The sequence below is a fragment of the Haliotis asinina genome, chromosome 11 (genome assembly GCF_037392515.1).
Source record: "Haliotis asinina isolate JCU_RB_2024 chromosome 11, JCU_Hal_asi_v2, whole genome shotgun sequence".
In the NCBI taxonomy this organism is placed as follows: domain Eukaryota; kingdom Metazoa; phylum Mollusca; class Gastropoda; order Lepetellida; family Haliotidae; genus Haliotis; species Haliotis asinina.
The window spans coordinates 4456658-4471228 of NC_090290.1; the positions used below are offsets into that span (position 1 = coordinate 4456658).

Consider the following 14571-nt stretch of genomic DNA (forward strand, 5'->3'; position numbering starts at 1 on the left):
ATGTCAACAACTGTTTAACATTGTTTAACATTTGCACAGAACGACAATCGAGACAAATCTAACATGGGATCATCAGTATATATTATAGCATGTCGCAAACTGAGTTATAGCTTCAATCCTTCACAAAATAAAGACTAACAAGAAAATAACAGGAGTACATCAATGTCTGTAGTTACATAAGTCCTACGTAGGAGACAGTAAGTTCTACGTAGAGATAGTGACACCACAAAACATTTTCACCGTGGCCCTAATACGCTTCCGTAGTTACACGCCTTCAAAGAACCATGTTTAATTATTCTACCGTATCACACTGTGTGGCAAAATACTAACAATTTACATTGATATTACTCGTCAAACATGAGAATCAAAGAGGTTATACATGTCAGGTCTTCCTGCACGGTTTGCTAGAATGGCTGCTGTGTCCCCATCCTTGTTCCTGTCGTTTATGTCGACAAGGTTCTGTGAAAGGATATACCCCACTATCTCCAGATGTCCACCTAAAGTGGCCAGATGAAGTATGTTATTACCCCAAACATCTACTATGTTTGTTAAACCACCTTCACGCACAAGCAGATCAACCACCTTTCCTTTTCCATAATATGCCGCCTTCATCAAAGCTGTCCTCCTGTGTTTTCCTCTGCTGTTGATATTCACCATTTCTCGTGACAGGATATACTGAACCATCTTTGTATCATCCCTTAATGAAGCATAATGAAGTATGTTTTCTCCATTACCATCAACCTGTGACACATTAGCTTTCATGCGCACGAGGTACTCAAAAACATTGATGTGTCCGATAAGAGCAGCCTTCATCAGAGGGGTAGCTCCGTATTTTTCACGACTGTTGATATTCACCAGGTTTTGTGACAGGATATACTGAACCATGTCTGTATGGCCCCCGAATGAGGCATGATGAAGTATGTTGTCTCCCCTATCATCAACATGTGACACATTAGCTCCATTAGATACGAGGAACTCAAAAACGTTTTTGTGTCCTACATATGCAGCCTTCATCAGCGGGGTTGCTCCCGTTTGTGTTCTACTGTCAATGTCTGTGGTGTTTAGGGAAAGGATATACTTCATCATCTCGACCTGTCCACTCAAAGCGGAAAGATGAAGGATGTTGTGACCCTTATCATCCACTAAGTCCATTCGACCACCAAACCTCACAAGCAGATCACAAATTTCTCTATGTCCATAATATGCTGCTCTCATCAATGGTGTCCTCTCGTATTTACCTCTACTGTTAATGTCCACCATCTCTCGTGTTACGATAAACACAACCATGTTTCCATGTCCCGCAATTGAAGCATGATGAAGTATGTTGTCTCCGTCAGTATCCACGAGATGCCTATTAGCTCCAAATGACATGAGGCACCTAAAAACGTGTATGTGTCCTTCTGATGCAGCCTTCATCAGAGAGGTTTCTCCGTTATTCCCCCTACTGTTAATATCAACACTGCATTCCTCGAGTACATACCTCACCATATACTCATGCCCTCCTCTGCATGCCAAGTGCAGGATATTCTCACCATCGTCATCCACGTGTGACACATTAGCTTCCTTGGACACTAGGAAAATGAACACGTCCATGTAACCACAATATACAGTCTGGAGCAATGGAGTTGATCCACGCATTCCCTTACTGTTAATATCAACAGTAGTATGTTTGACTATATACTTCACAATAGCCATAAGTCCTCCTCTGCAGGCCATGTGCAGGACATTGTCTCCGTTTTCATCTACGAGTGATACATCAGCTCCTTTGCGTACGAAAAAGTGAACTAGTTTTACATGTCCCTCTTGAGCCGCCACCATAAGTGGTGTCTTTCTGTGCTTCTCACCTCTACTGTTGACATCAACCGAACCTTGGAACAGGATGTGTTTCACTCGGCCCAGGTCCCCTTTCCTGCAGGCTTTGTGGAGCTGTCTGTTATCGTGGGTTTCCATCTTGTCTTCTTTTTCTTGTTTGCATCGTTCATGGGTGTTCCGCTTCTTATCTGTTGAATGAATATTTGAATACAAAATGACAATTTGATAGCAGTTAGAATTACTGTGAAATCGTCTAAACTTAATTATAAAGAAAATGTAAGTTATATAGTGTCGCTTTTCTCGGTTAAATTGAACATTGAAACTTCACTTGGGCAGGCACATAAATGTTTTTGACTGTAAACTCCGGTTGCATATCTTGGCAATTCTTACTACAACCCTGCACTTTAGTCTCAATTAGATCTTATACAAGTCATCAAATCAGTAACGTCAATTAGAAGTTACAAAGTCTGTTTTTACATGTAAATATTATTTCCCCATACACTGTTTCAGAGAGCATGTTACTATTATACTTTATTGAAAACTTCAAAAACATTATGCTTGAAACCATTAACAAGTATGGATTATTGTAACAAATAAATTATAGTTCGTAACCTTTCAGTGATACAATGCCACGTTGGCTGTATTGCAAATTTATCGTGACAGTGAAAGCTCCTAGAAACAGACATGAATCATATATTAATTGTATCTGTCAACAAAGGAGAGCAAAACAGTTAAAGTGTTACAAAGTATTCCTTAGCTCTATCATGTTATCATAAAAAGGCATGATGCACAATGCAGGACGAACAGCATAATACGGGCTATAGATCATAAGCGAGTGAAAGAATACGACACTCTCAGGTCTAACAACGTTTTAAGGCTTGCTTGATTTTAGGTGAATGTACAAGAAGGATAGCGCAGTGCAGTATGTAGTATTCCCAGGAAGTATTGAGAAAACATCTTCAATCTAGAAACAATCACTATTTTGTTGGGATGCATATTGTAAGTACTGCAGTATCAGCAATGCAGGTATACGTACTCGTAGCCCAACAATACATTGCTCACATGCCCCAGTTCATAATAAGAATGTGTTCATTATTTCTTGATTAATATTGATATATGTCAATAACGCATTTTGCATGTTGAAAGACATTAACGTTGCATTTTTAAAACCACCGAGTTCTGCAAAGCACTGAGTTCTCCAGAGGACTTTCTTATATTACCATGACAACATTGTCTATAAAATCAGGGACAATGAGTTACCTGTAGAGATAAGGATTGTGGATGAAAAAGCGATTGACTGAATTCATTTATGCCAGGAAATGCAGAGCACCCATCACCATAATTAATTGTTCTTCACTTCACACCGTTGTCAATCAGATCCACTCATGTCTAACTCGATATATTGTTAAAACATATGTCCTTTTCAGACTATCGCTCCTCTTCCTTATTTTCTTGGTGTTTATTGGCCTCATCACTCGTCGCTAGGATTTCAAACAGCACGAAACCGTCGTCACAACTCAACCCTTTCCGAAACCCGCAGGTGACCATAAAAGTGTTCCAGAAATGACCCAAGTTGCCATGAAGGCAATACAAAACACATTGAATAAAACGGCAAAACAATAAATTACGTCAGGACGTGATGTTTTGTTGTGGATATCTGTTATGTTCTTCAACAGTGGCCATAAGGCTTTGGTGGTACATCACTGATGATATGGTGCACGTTTTAATATTTATAGCCCGGAGTCACTTACACGAAATATTGCTGGTTGCAACATTCCTCCATTCTTATCAAGTCACAAACACGTTCAAGTCAATCCCTATAGTCTTTCTTCTTCGGCAAATGGGGTCTGATAGTAAAGCGTCCGCTTGTCACACTGATGACCCGGGTTCGATTCTCCACATGGGTACAATGTGTGACGCCCTTTTCCTGTGTCAATCTGTGTCATGGTGATGTACCATCACTTGTTGGCGATCTATAGCCTGTTTTTATACACTGTATCGTCTTTTCTAGCTTTTAAACTTCCTGACTAGTTTTAACATCAATATATCTGTGAGAATCTAGTCCGCTTTACTGTCTTTCCTCGACGAATATTTTAGATTGATTACCTTGTTTTTATCTCTGTATGGCTGTAATATTGCCGATGCGATGTAAAATTTTAACTCACCCACTCTGTGTCAACCGCCGTATTAGCGCTAGAATAGTGCTAAATGCGGCGTAAAACTGAACTCACACACTTACGTGAGAGAATGCTGATTGGAACATTCAACGGTATCAAGTTACACGCAAATTCGAGTCAATCTCTGTAGCCTCTTATCTATGGGAACCTTTGTCATTCCTGAAGTCGGCATATTTTTTTTGAGTTATCGATATCACAACACGCATCTTGCTGAAAGGTTGAAAGAGGGCTTGCCAGGTCACGAAATGCCTAGAGTCAGCAGTTGTTCGTTATAAGAACAGAACTGCCCCGCATAGTGATCTTAAAGGGAGCTGGGACACACGTGTTACTATATATCCCAAATACGCACTTGTTTCATAGGCCGAAAATACGCAGAAAAATCATTGGACTGGGGTATCTTCAGGGTGTCGTAGTTAAATATTGCAGATAACTATTGAATACAGAACCATTCCTCGGAACGCCATCGTTACGTGGGTTCCTGTAGGCTTAGCTAAAGAGTTCACGTTTGGAATCACAGTCAGATCAATGACTGACATTTTCATTCTTTAGATGGATGAGCACCCTGACCTTCATGAGTGAGTGAGTTTACTTTTACGCCGCACACACAGTCGCTTTTTATGGCAAGCGTGGGTTGCTGAAGACCTGTTCTACCACGTATCTTCACGGGTCCTAAACTTAATGAACAAGATTCGCAATAGCACTCTTGAATCACGATACAGATCTTCGCCCTCTACTAGATTCATTACAAACATAGATACACAAACAAATACACACACACACACACACACACACACAAACACAAACACACACACACACTCACACACACACACACACACATTCACTGAGACTCATAAATCCAAGCCTTACACGAAATGTATAGCAAAGAGACACATTTATTCTGGAAGTGTGTCCATTACAACATAATACATAATACACATCACAAACTCAAATCTCTTCATTATCATATACATTTACCAGATACACAAATCATTAACAATTACTTCCCATATTCAGTATCAAATGTAATATAAAGATAACATTTCATTTTAAACATTCACTTTGTGTTATTCAATATAATACAATTAATGGCAAATTTAATTATGACTTGGAATATATTCATCACAACACACCTGCAAATATGAAGGAATGATCAATTATCTATAATATTTAGTTCACCTTGCAGTGGCATTTCAATGTAAAGACAATAATAGTTTTGTACACAGTAGCCATCTCAATATTTACAGTCAGTTGGAATATGTACTAAGGGAGACAAGAAAGATAATTATTATAAAGATTCGTCCCTTAATAAACAAAATATACATACGTCAGCAGACTCAATTAAGTTATTTATAACTTAGACTTTTAATTTAACAATTAAGCCTAACTACATGATTTTGTTAAACAGTGGCATGGAGAACTATGAAATAATACTAATTAATTGAATTGGCGGTTGTCAAGGTGAGCCAGTGACAAAATGTGTACCTTTTTTCATATTTTACACACAAGTACTTTAGAGTATTTTTACTGTAATATTTTAACATAATTTATGTATATATTTAATTTGTCCACTTTTATTGTCATAAGTTTCAAGCTTGGCAGACGCTAATCCGTTAATCTCTTATAACAACATCTAGTTGCCAAGTTGCTAAGTAAACAGCTTGTAATTAATATAGCTCACCTTGTCAACCTCCAATTGCTGACGTAGTTTCCTTAGCTGCGAAGACCTATAAAAGTCGGGTCTGTGTGCAACTTGAAGAATAAACTGTGGAAACTACATCAGCAGACTCAATTAAGTTATTTATAATTTAGACTTTTAATTTAACAATTAAACCTAACTACATGATTTTGTTGAATAATGGCATGGAGAACTATGAAATAATACTAATTAACTGAACTGGCGTAATGTCTTTTTCCCTCCTGGGCCCAACGCGACTGGAGGTTCAACTATCTCATTAATAAATGGTATCATCGATAGTCCTGTCCATCTAAATACTCCGCTTTAAGCTGTAGCACTCCGTGTAACGTTGCACATTGGTTTTACATGGTGTACCTGTACCTTCCACCATCTTCTTGTATTCAGTCCTAACTTCACGATCTCTATGACCAACTCCACAAGCCCTGCATTATTCTGGGTGATTTTCAGATGAGCTGAAGAAGATAGCCGATGAATGTATTCCTAAGTCCACTACAAATCAACACATTCGAAAACCATGGTTTAATGATACCTGCAAACAAGCCAGAGGCACGGAAGAAGGCTGAGCATTATTTCCGTCGCCATCCAACTTGAACAAACTGAAAATGTTAAATGCTAAAGCACGGCGTACCTTTAATTAACCCTTATGCGATGGAAGCCCAAATGTTACAGAAAGTCTGTAACCAAAGTCCATCTGGTGTGGTAAGTATGTTAAACCATAAATAATTTCAGTTTCACCATTGTCATTTTCATGTAATACTTTTTATACACTGATTTGTAAGACAAGAAACTACAAAAAGTTATTCAGACACTGTAAACAGTAGGGTTTTACGTGTGCAGTATGGAGAGAAGCTGGCACCACCGGCAACCACCTTGGTCTATCCGACTCCAGGAAAATACGATGACAAATACCTTACCAAGGTAAGTATGTATACATTTGCGTCTGCGCATGTAATCCATTTCATAATGCTTTTCAGTATTACGTCATAAAATTGATGTTTGATCTCTTTATTCGTACACGATCGGTATAAGTCAACACTGATTAACACAAAAAGATATTTATTTCTCACCTTATAAATATAGGTCACAAATCGGTACAATGTACAATGTGATTGAATTGGTACCAGCAAATTCACTAACAAATGAATTCTTATACGTGAATGATTCTATTTGCAGGGTCGCCATGTCACATTGGCAGAGATAGCATCACTGAAATTGAGGGTAACCCCAAACCTGTGCTAACTGTCGGGCAACAAGACCAGCCAAACCAGAAAGAACCAGATCTTCCACTGCCCCATACTGAGGATATTGTGCTGCAGAATACTTTCGTACTACATTAAACTCAATTTCACAAAGAATGTGTGAACACCCAGCTACTAACGTTGATTATACAAACTAAATTGGAACAGAAACACATGAATGATTATCACGTATGACGTATGAGGACAAACAAAAGTGTAACGAAATACAACATTGTTCAGGAGTGTCAACATTCAATATTGACTCGAGCCCATGTCTGAAACGAACAATTGTTACTTCCAGCACTGAGTTATTATTGAGTGCAGTCATGACACACAAACCGTCCACGTTGTGGACATGTTGGTTTCATGCACTTGGTACTTGGTTTTCACCTTCCTACCACTGCTTCTGGAACAAGAATGGCAGCGTCTTTTCTTTGTAGGTGGACCTGCTTCGCTGCTTGTTGTATGTACTTCAGCTGTGTACCCAGCATTTGCAAAGTCACTTCGAAGTTGATCGCGGGTGTTTGAATGTTTGGTCCTGTTAGTGCCTCGCCCAGTTCCAAAAGGAAATGTCGCGCCTTGTTCTCTGTTTGTTCAGCCAGAGTGGATTCTTTCCCAGCCAGATGACATAGGCAACAATGGCAGCTATGTCGACCATATTCATGAAATACACAACAGGCCATATGTTGGTTTTTCTCTTGACACTATATCGGTGTGCAATCTGGTCTAGGGAATCCACACCACTTTTTGTTTCATTGTAGAACAGAATCATTTCAGGCTTGTGATTCTTGTCGACAATGACATCAGGAGAGCAATGCATGGTTGAGAGCTAAAGGAGAGCTTTTGACTTCTTTGGTAGATACGACACCGTAGTTGCAGTTTCCTGAACATGCACGTATTGGTAGAAATGCAGCTGGAACAAATGCTCTGTTTGAATGCACCGTTCCAACAAGAGTAAGTTGAGCCTTCTGAAAGTTCTGAGCCATATTCAGAAAAGTTAAATAGTTGTTCATTTCTTCCAGAACGGGCATAAGGTCGTGCCAGATCTGTGACGACCTTTTCTCCAATGCCAACATGCATTCTACCAGCCTCCTTTCCAATATAGGGGTACGGCTTCTGTGGGTAGAACGTTTTGGCATCAACATTCAAAAATATTTTGAGTCCATATTTGTCTGGCTTTGATGGAATATATTGCTTGAAGCCGTATCTTCCCCTAAAGGGCACCAATTGTTCATCTGCTGTGAGATACGCGCCTGGAGAATAAAAACGTTGAAGTCGGGCATTCAATGTATAAAACACGTTACGAATTGGAGCCAGTTTATCACGTTCTTGTCTCTGGGATCGTTCGGCTTTGTCATCAAATCTGAGATACGTCGTCAGGTGTTGAAACCGCTCCCTAGACATGGTTGACCGTACTTGTAATAATCCATATTTGGTGCTCATCTCTGTACTATGATTGATGTTGGGGGTAACACCAGAATCGAGAAATGTTGCTTTCAGATGCAACAGATGATAATCTTCATCAGATAGATCATCACTTTCATCAGTTTGATCTCCACCAAGGTCCCGTTGCATAAGTTCAAATACGTGTTGATAGTCCATTTAGAACGTGTTCTAGGCCCACAAGTGAGAGAAAACTTGAAAGGGTTCAATGAATCCGATTGCCTTGAGCAATTCTGAATGCTGGTCAAAGATTTGTCAGCGGGGTCTGCACGGACCCCATCAGTCCCCAGTAGGGTATGTGCAATAACACATCTAACACTTTATATTGGAAATTGTTTTTGAATCTTAATCTGATTTTAAGAAAGAAAAATGGTAAATTGAAGATTACCTAACGTCCCATTAAGATAGTTTACCACTGACCACAATATTTATAGTCTTGGGGTCCGTATGGAGCCCGCTCCATCGGACTAGGGTAAATAACGCCAATCTTTGCGAACCTATGTCTCCAAAATCAATGCACGTGCACCAGTTTCTAAAGTATGGGACCCGTGAAGGTCCCGGGGTAGAATAGATCTTCAGCAACCCATGCTTGTCATAAAAGGCGACTGTGCTTGTCGTAAGAGGCGACTAACGGGATCGGGTGGTCAGGCTCGCTGACTTGGTTGCCACATGTCATCGGTTCCCAATTGCGCAGACCGATGTTCATGTTGTTGATCACTGGATTGTCTTGTCCATACTCGATTATTTACAGACCACCGCCATATGTCTGGAATATTGCTGAGTGCCTCGTAAAACTAAACTCACTCACTCATTTCATTAACTAGCTCCTTTTCCAAGACCAGGGATCAATAATCGACTTGTTTGGTACATGGAAACTAATAACTTAATAACAGATATTATTCAATTTGGTTTCCATAAAAACAGAAGTACTATTGATCATTCAGTGTGTTTAGAATCGTTTGTGAAGAATGCCGTGCGGTCTCGATATTTCTCGATTCAGAAACAGTATACGACACAACCAAGAAACATTGGATTTTATGACACTGATATGACTTTGGATGGCGGGGCCGCTTGCCGCAATTTATATCCTACTTTTTTTAAATGACAGGCAATTTCAAGTCCGAGTGGATCTACCCTGTCTGATCATTACAATCCGGATCAGGGTGTTCCACAAGGCAGTATTATGTCTGTCACATTGTTTAGCATCAAGATCAACAGTTTAAGGTTTTAAACCATTCAGTTGATGGATCACTCTTTGTGGATGATTTTAAAATATCCTGTCGTGGCAAAAATATGCATGGTTTTGAATGCTTTTGTGTTTAATCAAAGTAGATAAATGATGTCTTGAAAACGGCTTTAAGTTTTCTAATTCCAAAAATAATTGCATACATTTTTGCCGTAAATACAAACCACACAAAGACCCTGAACTATTTCTAGATGGCACTTCAATATTGTTAAGATGGCCGAGTGCTTGGGTCTTATCTTTGATTAACATTTTACCTTTTTGCCGCATATTTTTTTCCAATTCTAAGTGGGGAGGGGATCAAACTACCCTCCTTTACTTATATAGATCATTGGTAAAACTATGATCTAACCTTCATTACGGCTCCATCGTATATGGTGGAGTCTGCACAAGCAACTTAAAAATACTTGATTCTGTCCACCACCAAGGTTTAAGACTTTGTCTTGGGTCCTTTGGAACCTTGCCTGTTGACAGTCTCTACGGCGAGGTTGATAAACCATTTCTTTAGCGTCGCCGTATAAAATTAGCTTTACAATGTATAACAAAACTATATTCCAATGAGACAAACCCAGCAACTGTGTCTTCACTCCTCTCTATGAGGATTTATACAAGACATCTTCTCCCGTTCCGCCTCTTGGTTTGAGAATTAAACAATTTATTTCTGCAGCCGGCAATTTATTTCTGAGCTTGATAATCTAGCTTCATCCCGTCTTCTTTCTTCTCCTTCTTGGCAGTTGGTCAGGCCCCAAATGGACTTAACATTGACCACATTTTAAAATATCAGAAACTAATGAACTACAATATAAACACGAATTTAGTCAATTACGTAGTGGATACAATACTGTAGCTTGTGCCACTGTCATTGGATCCAGAACAATATCTTCCCGATTGCCTGACAACAGTTCTATTTTCACAGCGGAAGCAAACGCCATTTAAACAGCCTTAAAGTATATTAATAGGCACCCTAAGTATAAACAATATATCATCTGTTAAGACTCTCCTTCTTGCCTTCAGGCTATTAGAAACGTATCATGTAAACATCCACTTTTAATTGAAATTTTTGAATTGTGAAATGATCTTGCTACTGGCCAATAAGACATCTTCTGTTTTTTGGTTACCCAGCCATGTAGGAATTTCTCCCAAGCAGGTATAAATAAAACACTTGCGATACTCCAATACTGGTTATACCTATTTGGGTTATCAGTCCAGATTTGAAGAGATCATCATGCGACGATACACGCACGAATTTATACTAAATGGTGAGGATCCTCCGTTTTGTATCTCTTGTGATGAAAGACCCATGGTCAAGCATACATATTTTGCTTGACTGTGTTGAGTATTCCATCACAAGGGACAAGTATTTCAAATCGAGATCTATGAAGGGTCGTTATAACAATACCAGTTCTCATTTAATTCTGGCATTTTGAACTGCTAACTGACTTAGATAAATAGATAAATATTTTGTAATTGGAGGTTAAATTTGTAACTCAAATTGTTAATGGTTGTACCCCCAAAGTGCTGTAAAATCATTGTCCTCCTGAGAGAGTATGTAAGTTCCCAAGCGTTTTGATGTAAATTTAAGGTTCCCAGGTTTTTAATGTTAGTATTTTTGTTATTTTAATGTATGGCTGATTCTCTGCATAAATGCCAGTGGCTTAGCTGAGGGGATGGTGTAAATCGGGGCCCATGCAGGTAGCAAAAGTAATGTAAGTCCCCATGGTCCCTAGTGTGGTGATCTACGTTCAGTTGTTGGCAGTCTATACCCCATTTATATATAATATTGTCCTTTATAGTTAAATTGCTTTATATTAGTTACTAGTCCTAAACTGATGCCTGTGATATGCTAGTGGTTGTACTGTTCTTCGTCAACAGGGTTTTAGTTTGTAATTTTCTTAAGTACACTGTAATTCCTACTTGTTCTCGTCCCGATATGACCGCAATATTGCCGATGTGACGATAAATACTAACTCACTCGCACACTACAACATATTGGGAGCTGACATTCGTGTGACCATTCACTGTTTGGCTTAACCCCTTGGCATCATGGATCATGAAAACATTACAATTAGTTATGTCCTTATGATGAAGTCACCTGGAAGTGGATGGTTAGTATCTGTGAAACAAGCTCTTTCAGTAAAAATGAAGTGAGTAGTCACCTTAACAAGCCGTTGTAGTTTCAATTTTTTTACATGCACTTTAATGCATAAGTTTGACTTCTACCTACCCCAAACACACAGTGTTCCTTGCATATTTTCTTTCCTGGAGTTTGTGGTGCTTCTATTCCAGATTTTGCGTTGTTGGGGGATACCAAGATAAAAGTCAAACAAAATAGGGATCGTGAGGCTGGTACACAGCAAACCAATTTGCTTGAGGTTGACAGAGGTTGATATTTAGCAAAATAAAACATGAAAACAGTTGCATTATATCCTTGTCGTGGTGATTCACTGCGTTTTGTCATCCCCTCGTATCAAATAATGCCCAATGGCTTACTTACATGGCACACAGTGGGAGAAACCTATCATGGGATTGTTAAAAAGAAGTAACTGCGTGAAAGAAGTTCTCTGCAGATTACTTCATTTGCATATTCATATCCATACCACTAACCATAATATGATAATGCTTTTATACTGGTAGACCCACATTGGTGATTAAATAGCGTAAGTGAACAGGTACACCTTGAAAAGGTTTCGAGGTAGATTCAAAACATACAAGTTCAGATATGTTTTATAATCATAAGACGAAAGCAAGTAAAGGTAAGTCATGTGTTCAGCATAATATTCACAGGAACACAGTCAGTAAAAAGAGGCGCCTTCACCAACCTAAATGGCATCACTCTGGACGATGTGATCTGTGAATATCTACGAACTACTCCTTGGTTGGTAATTGGCCGAATAGTCACTTTAACATTTTTGATATGGAGATATCTTTGTTTCTTGTTTAACGCCGCACTCAGCAATATTCCAGATAAAGGGCGTAATTAATCGAGTCCGGACAAGATATTGTGGTGGTCAATATCATGACCAACGTGCTATGTAACTAGGATACAATGGTATCGCTTGTGCCAGTGTGATGGGATCAGAACAATATCTTCTCGATTACCATATCACTGCTCCAATTTTTCAGCAGAAGCAAACGCCATATATATGGTTGTGAACTATATTGTTAAAAAACACCCAAAATATACTCTATTCGCTACGATTAGATCGTATATCCGTTATCCCAAATAGGCATGACTGTTGTCAATCCAAGTTTGAGGACGTCTTCATGCGACGATGTCTCATTGGCCATTCGAAGTATACACATGAATAAACTCCTAGTTTTGTACTCATTTAACCATTACATATGAACGACCTGTGGTTAGTCTTAAGCGGAACACCATTATATTTCTTAAAATAAAACGCGTGGTTGATTAATACCGAGCTATTAAGAGTTGCCAAAAATTCGCCCCCTTCAGTCTCACCCGCCGACAAAACCATAGACAGGTTGCGTAGCCCTGTCGCCAGAGCCCTACAGTGGCGTCATATGAGGAAAGATTTACAGTTAGTTGCATATAAAATGTGTAACTAGCTCCCAGGTGCCGGGTTATTGTGTCACCATGCACAGTTATCCATGGGACCCCCAGTTCGTGCTAAAAATGTGAGTGCGAAGGACGTTATGGAAGCCTGTACATATTAAATCGGGTGGTTGGACACCTCGGTTCCAAGATAGAGGATGCTCTTTAGATTTGTTTCCATTGAGTTAAAAAATCAAAGCTACTTACTGGTAAATAATTGATAACCAAAAGGATTTTGCATGACACAACTTGTAACATACGGATTTCTTCTTCAGAAACGATCGAGGTTTTGCTCGAAGTGAAAAATAATATTGTAAGTAGTGTTATATTGCCACCCACCTCGCTTTCAAGAGTGAAAGTTATTATGTTATATAAGTAGTGTCATGCAAAATCCTATTGTCTATCAATTGAATAAATATTGTACTACCAGTAGAAAGTAGTTTACAGTTTGTAATTCGGTGTAAACAATCCTGAATAGCATTTATTCTCAGACTGGCGGATGATCGGTTATGGTTTGTTTTCATCAAGTTAGAGGATCAATTTACTTCCTACTTGTAGTTACATATGTTTTTGAATCATGACCAAAAAGAGTTTGCTTGATATCGCTTGTTACAGAATGATTTATATCCATTAAAACAAGCGATTTTGAAAGAATCGAGTTTGAAAACATGTTGTATCTCGGAAAATAAGCAAAGCAGGGGGCAAAATTAAACGGCAGTAGATTGTGCAAACATAAAGCTTTTATTTTTCAAAACAGTTGTCGCGATTGCAGGTTTAGACAAACCTAGATAATTTACCCTCGGAAATGTAGATAAATACTACAGCAGCCATACAGCAGGTACACCTCATATTACGTTTTGGAGGAGCGGCCCTCTGGTTGAAATATCGTTCGCGGGAGAGATTGTGCACTGTTGTCTAAACGGTCGATTTAAGGTAATTAAATGTCGAAATGAGTAGAGTTAATGACGGGATCAATAAATGATGAATCTGTTTGTACCCCTAGTGTAAATAAAATCTTTAATAAACGGCGAGGATCCTCCATTTTGCATCCCTTGTGATGAGAGACTCATGACCAAGCCGTGCTTGACTGTATTGATTTTTCATCACCTGGGATAAATACTTCAAAGTAAACCTTTTAAGGATCTTTCCACTTCCGTTTAATTTCAACTATTGTTTGTTTTAAAGAACATGGATTTAATCCATGATTTTATTCATATGCCTTGTACATACATGTATTTTAATAATTTGTGGTTAAATTATTGTGTCAATGGATTAATCAAACTCACGTCCTCTGTGTGACGAGCGAACGCCTTAAACATTAATAGACTTCCCCACAGCCCATTCATTACGTGTATTCCCACTGGCGAGTAAAGAATTAATCAAACGTGGTGTGTATCCCTCAATCTTCT

The 14571-nt window shown here is 38.9% G+C and overlaps 1 protein-coding gene across 1 annotated transcript; it reads right to left on the bottom strand.

The window, feature by feature from the left end:
* Nucleotides 1-351: 351 nt before the first annotated feature.
* LOC137256444 (ankyrin repeat domain-containing protein 50-like) lies at nucleotides 352-1950 on the bottom strand. The gene has a single exon (XM_067794286.1). The coding sequence runs from the start codon at nucleotides 1948-1950 to the stop codon at nucleotides 352-354; it is 1599 nt and encodes a 532-aa protein (XP_067650387.1).
* Between the last annotated feature and the right edge of the window lie 12621 nt (nucleotides 1951-14571).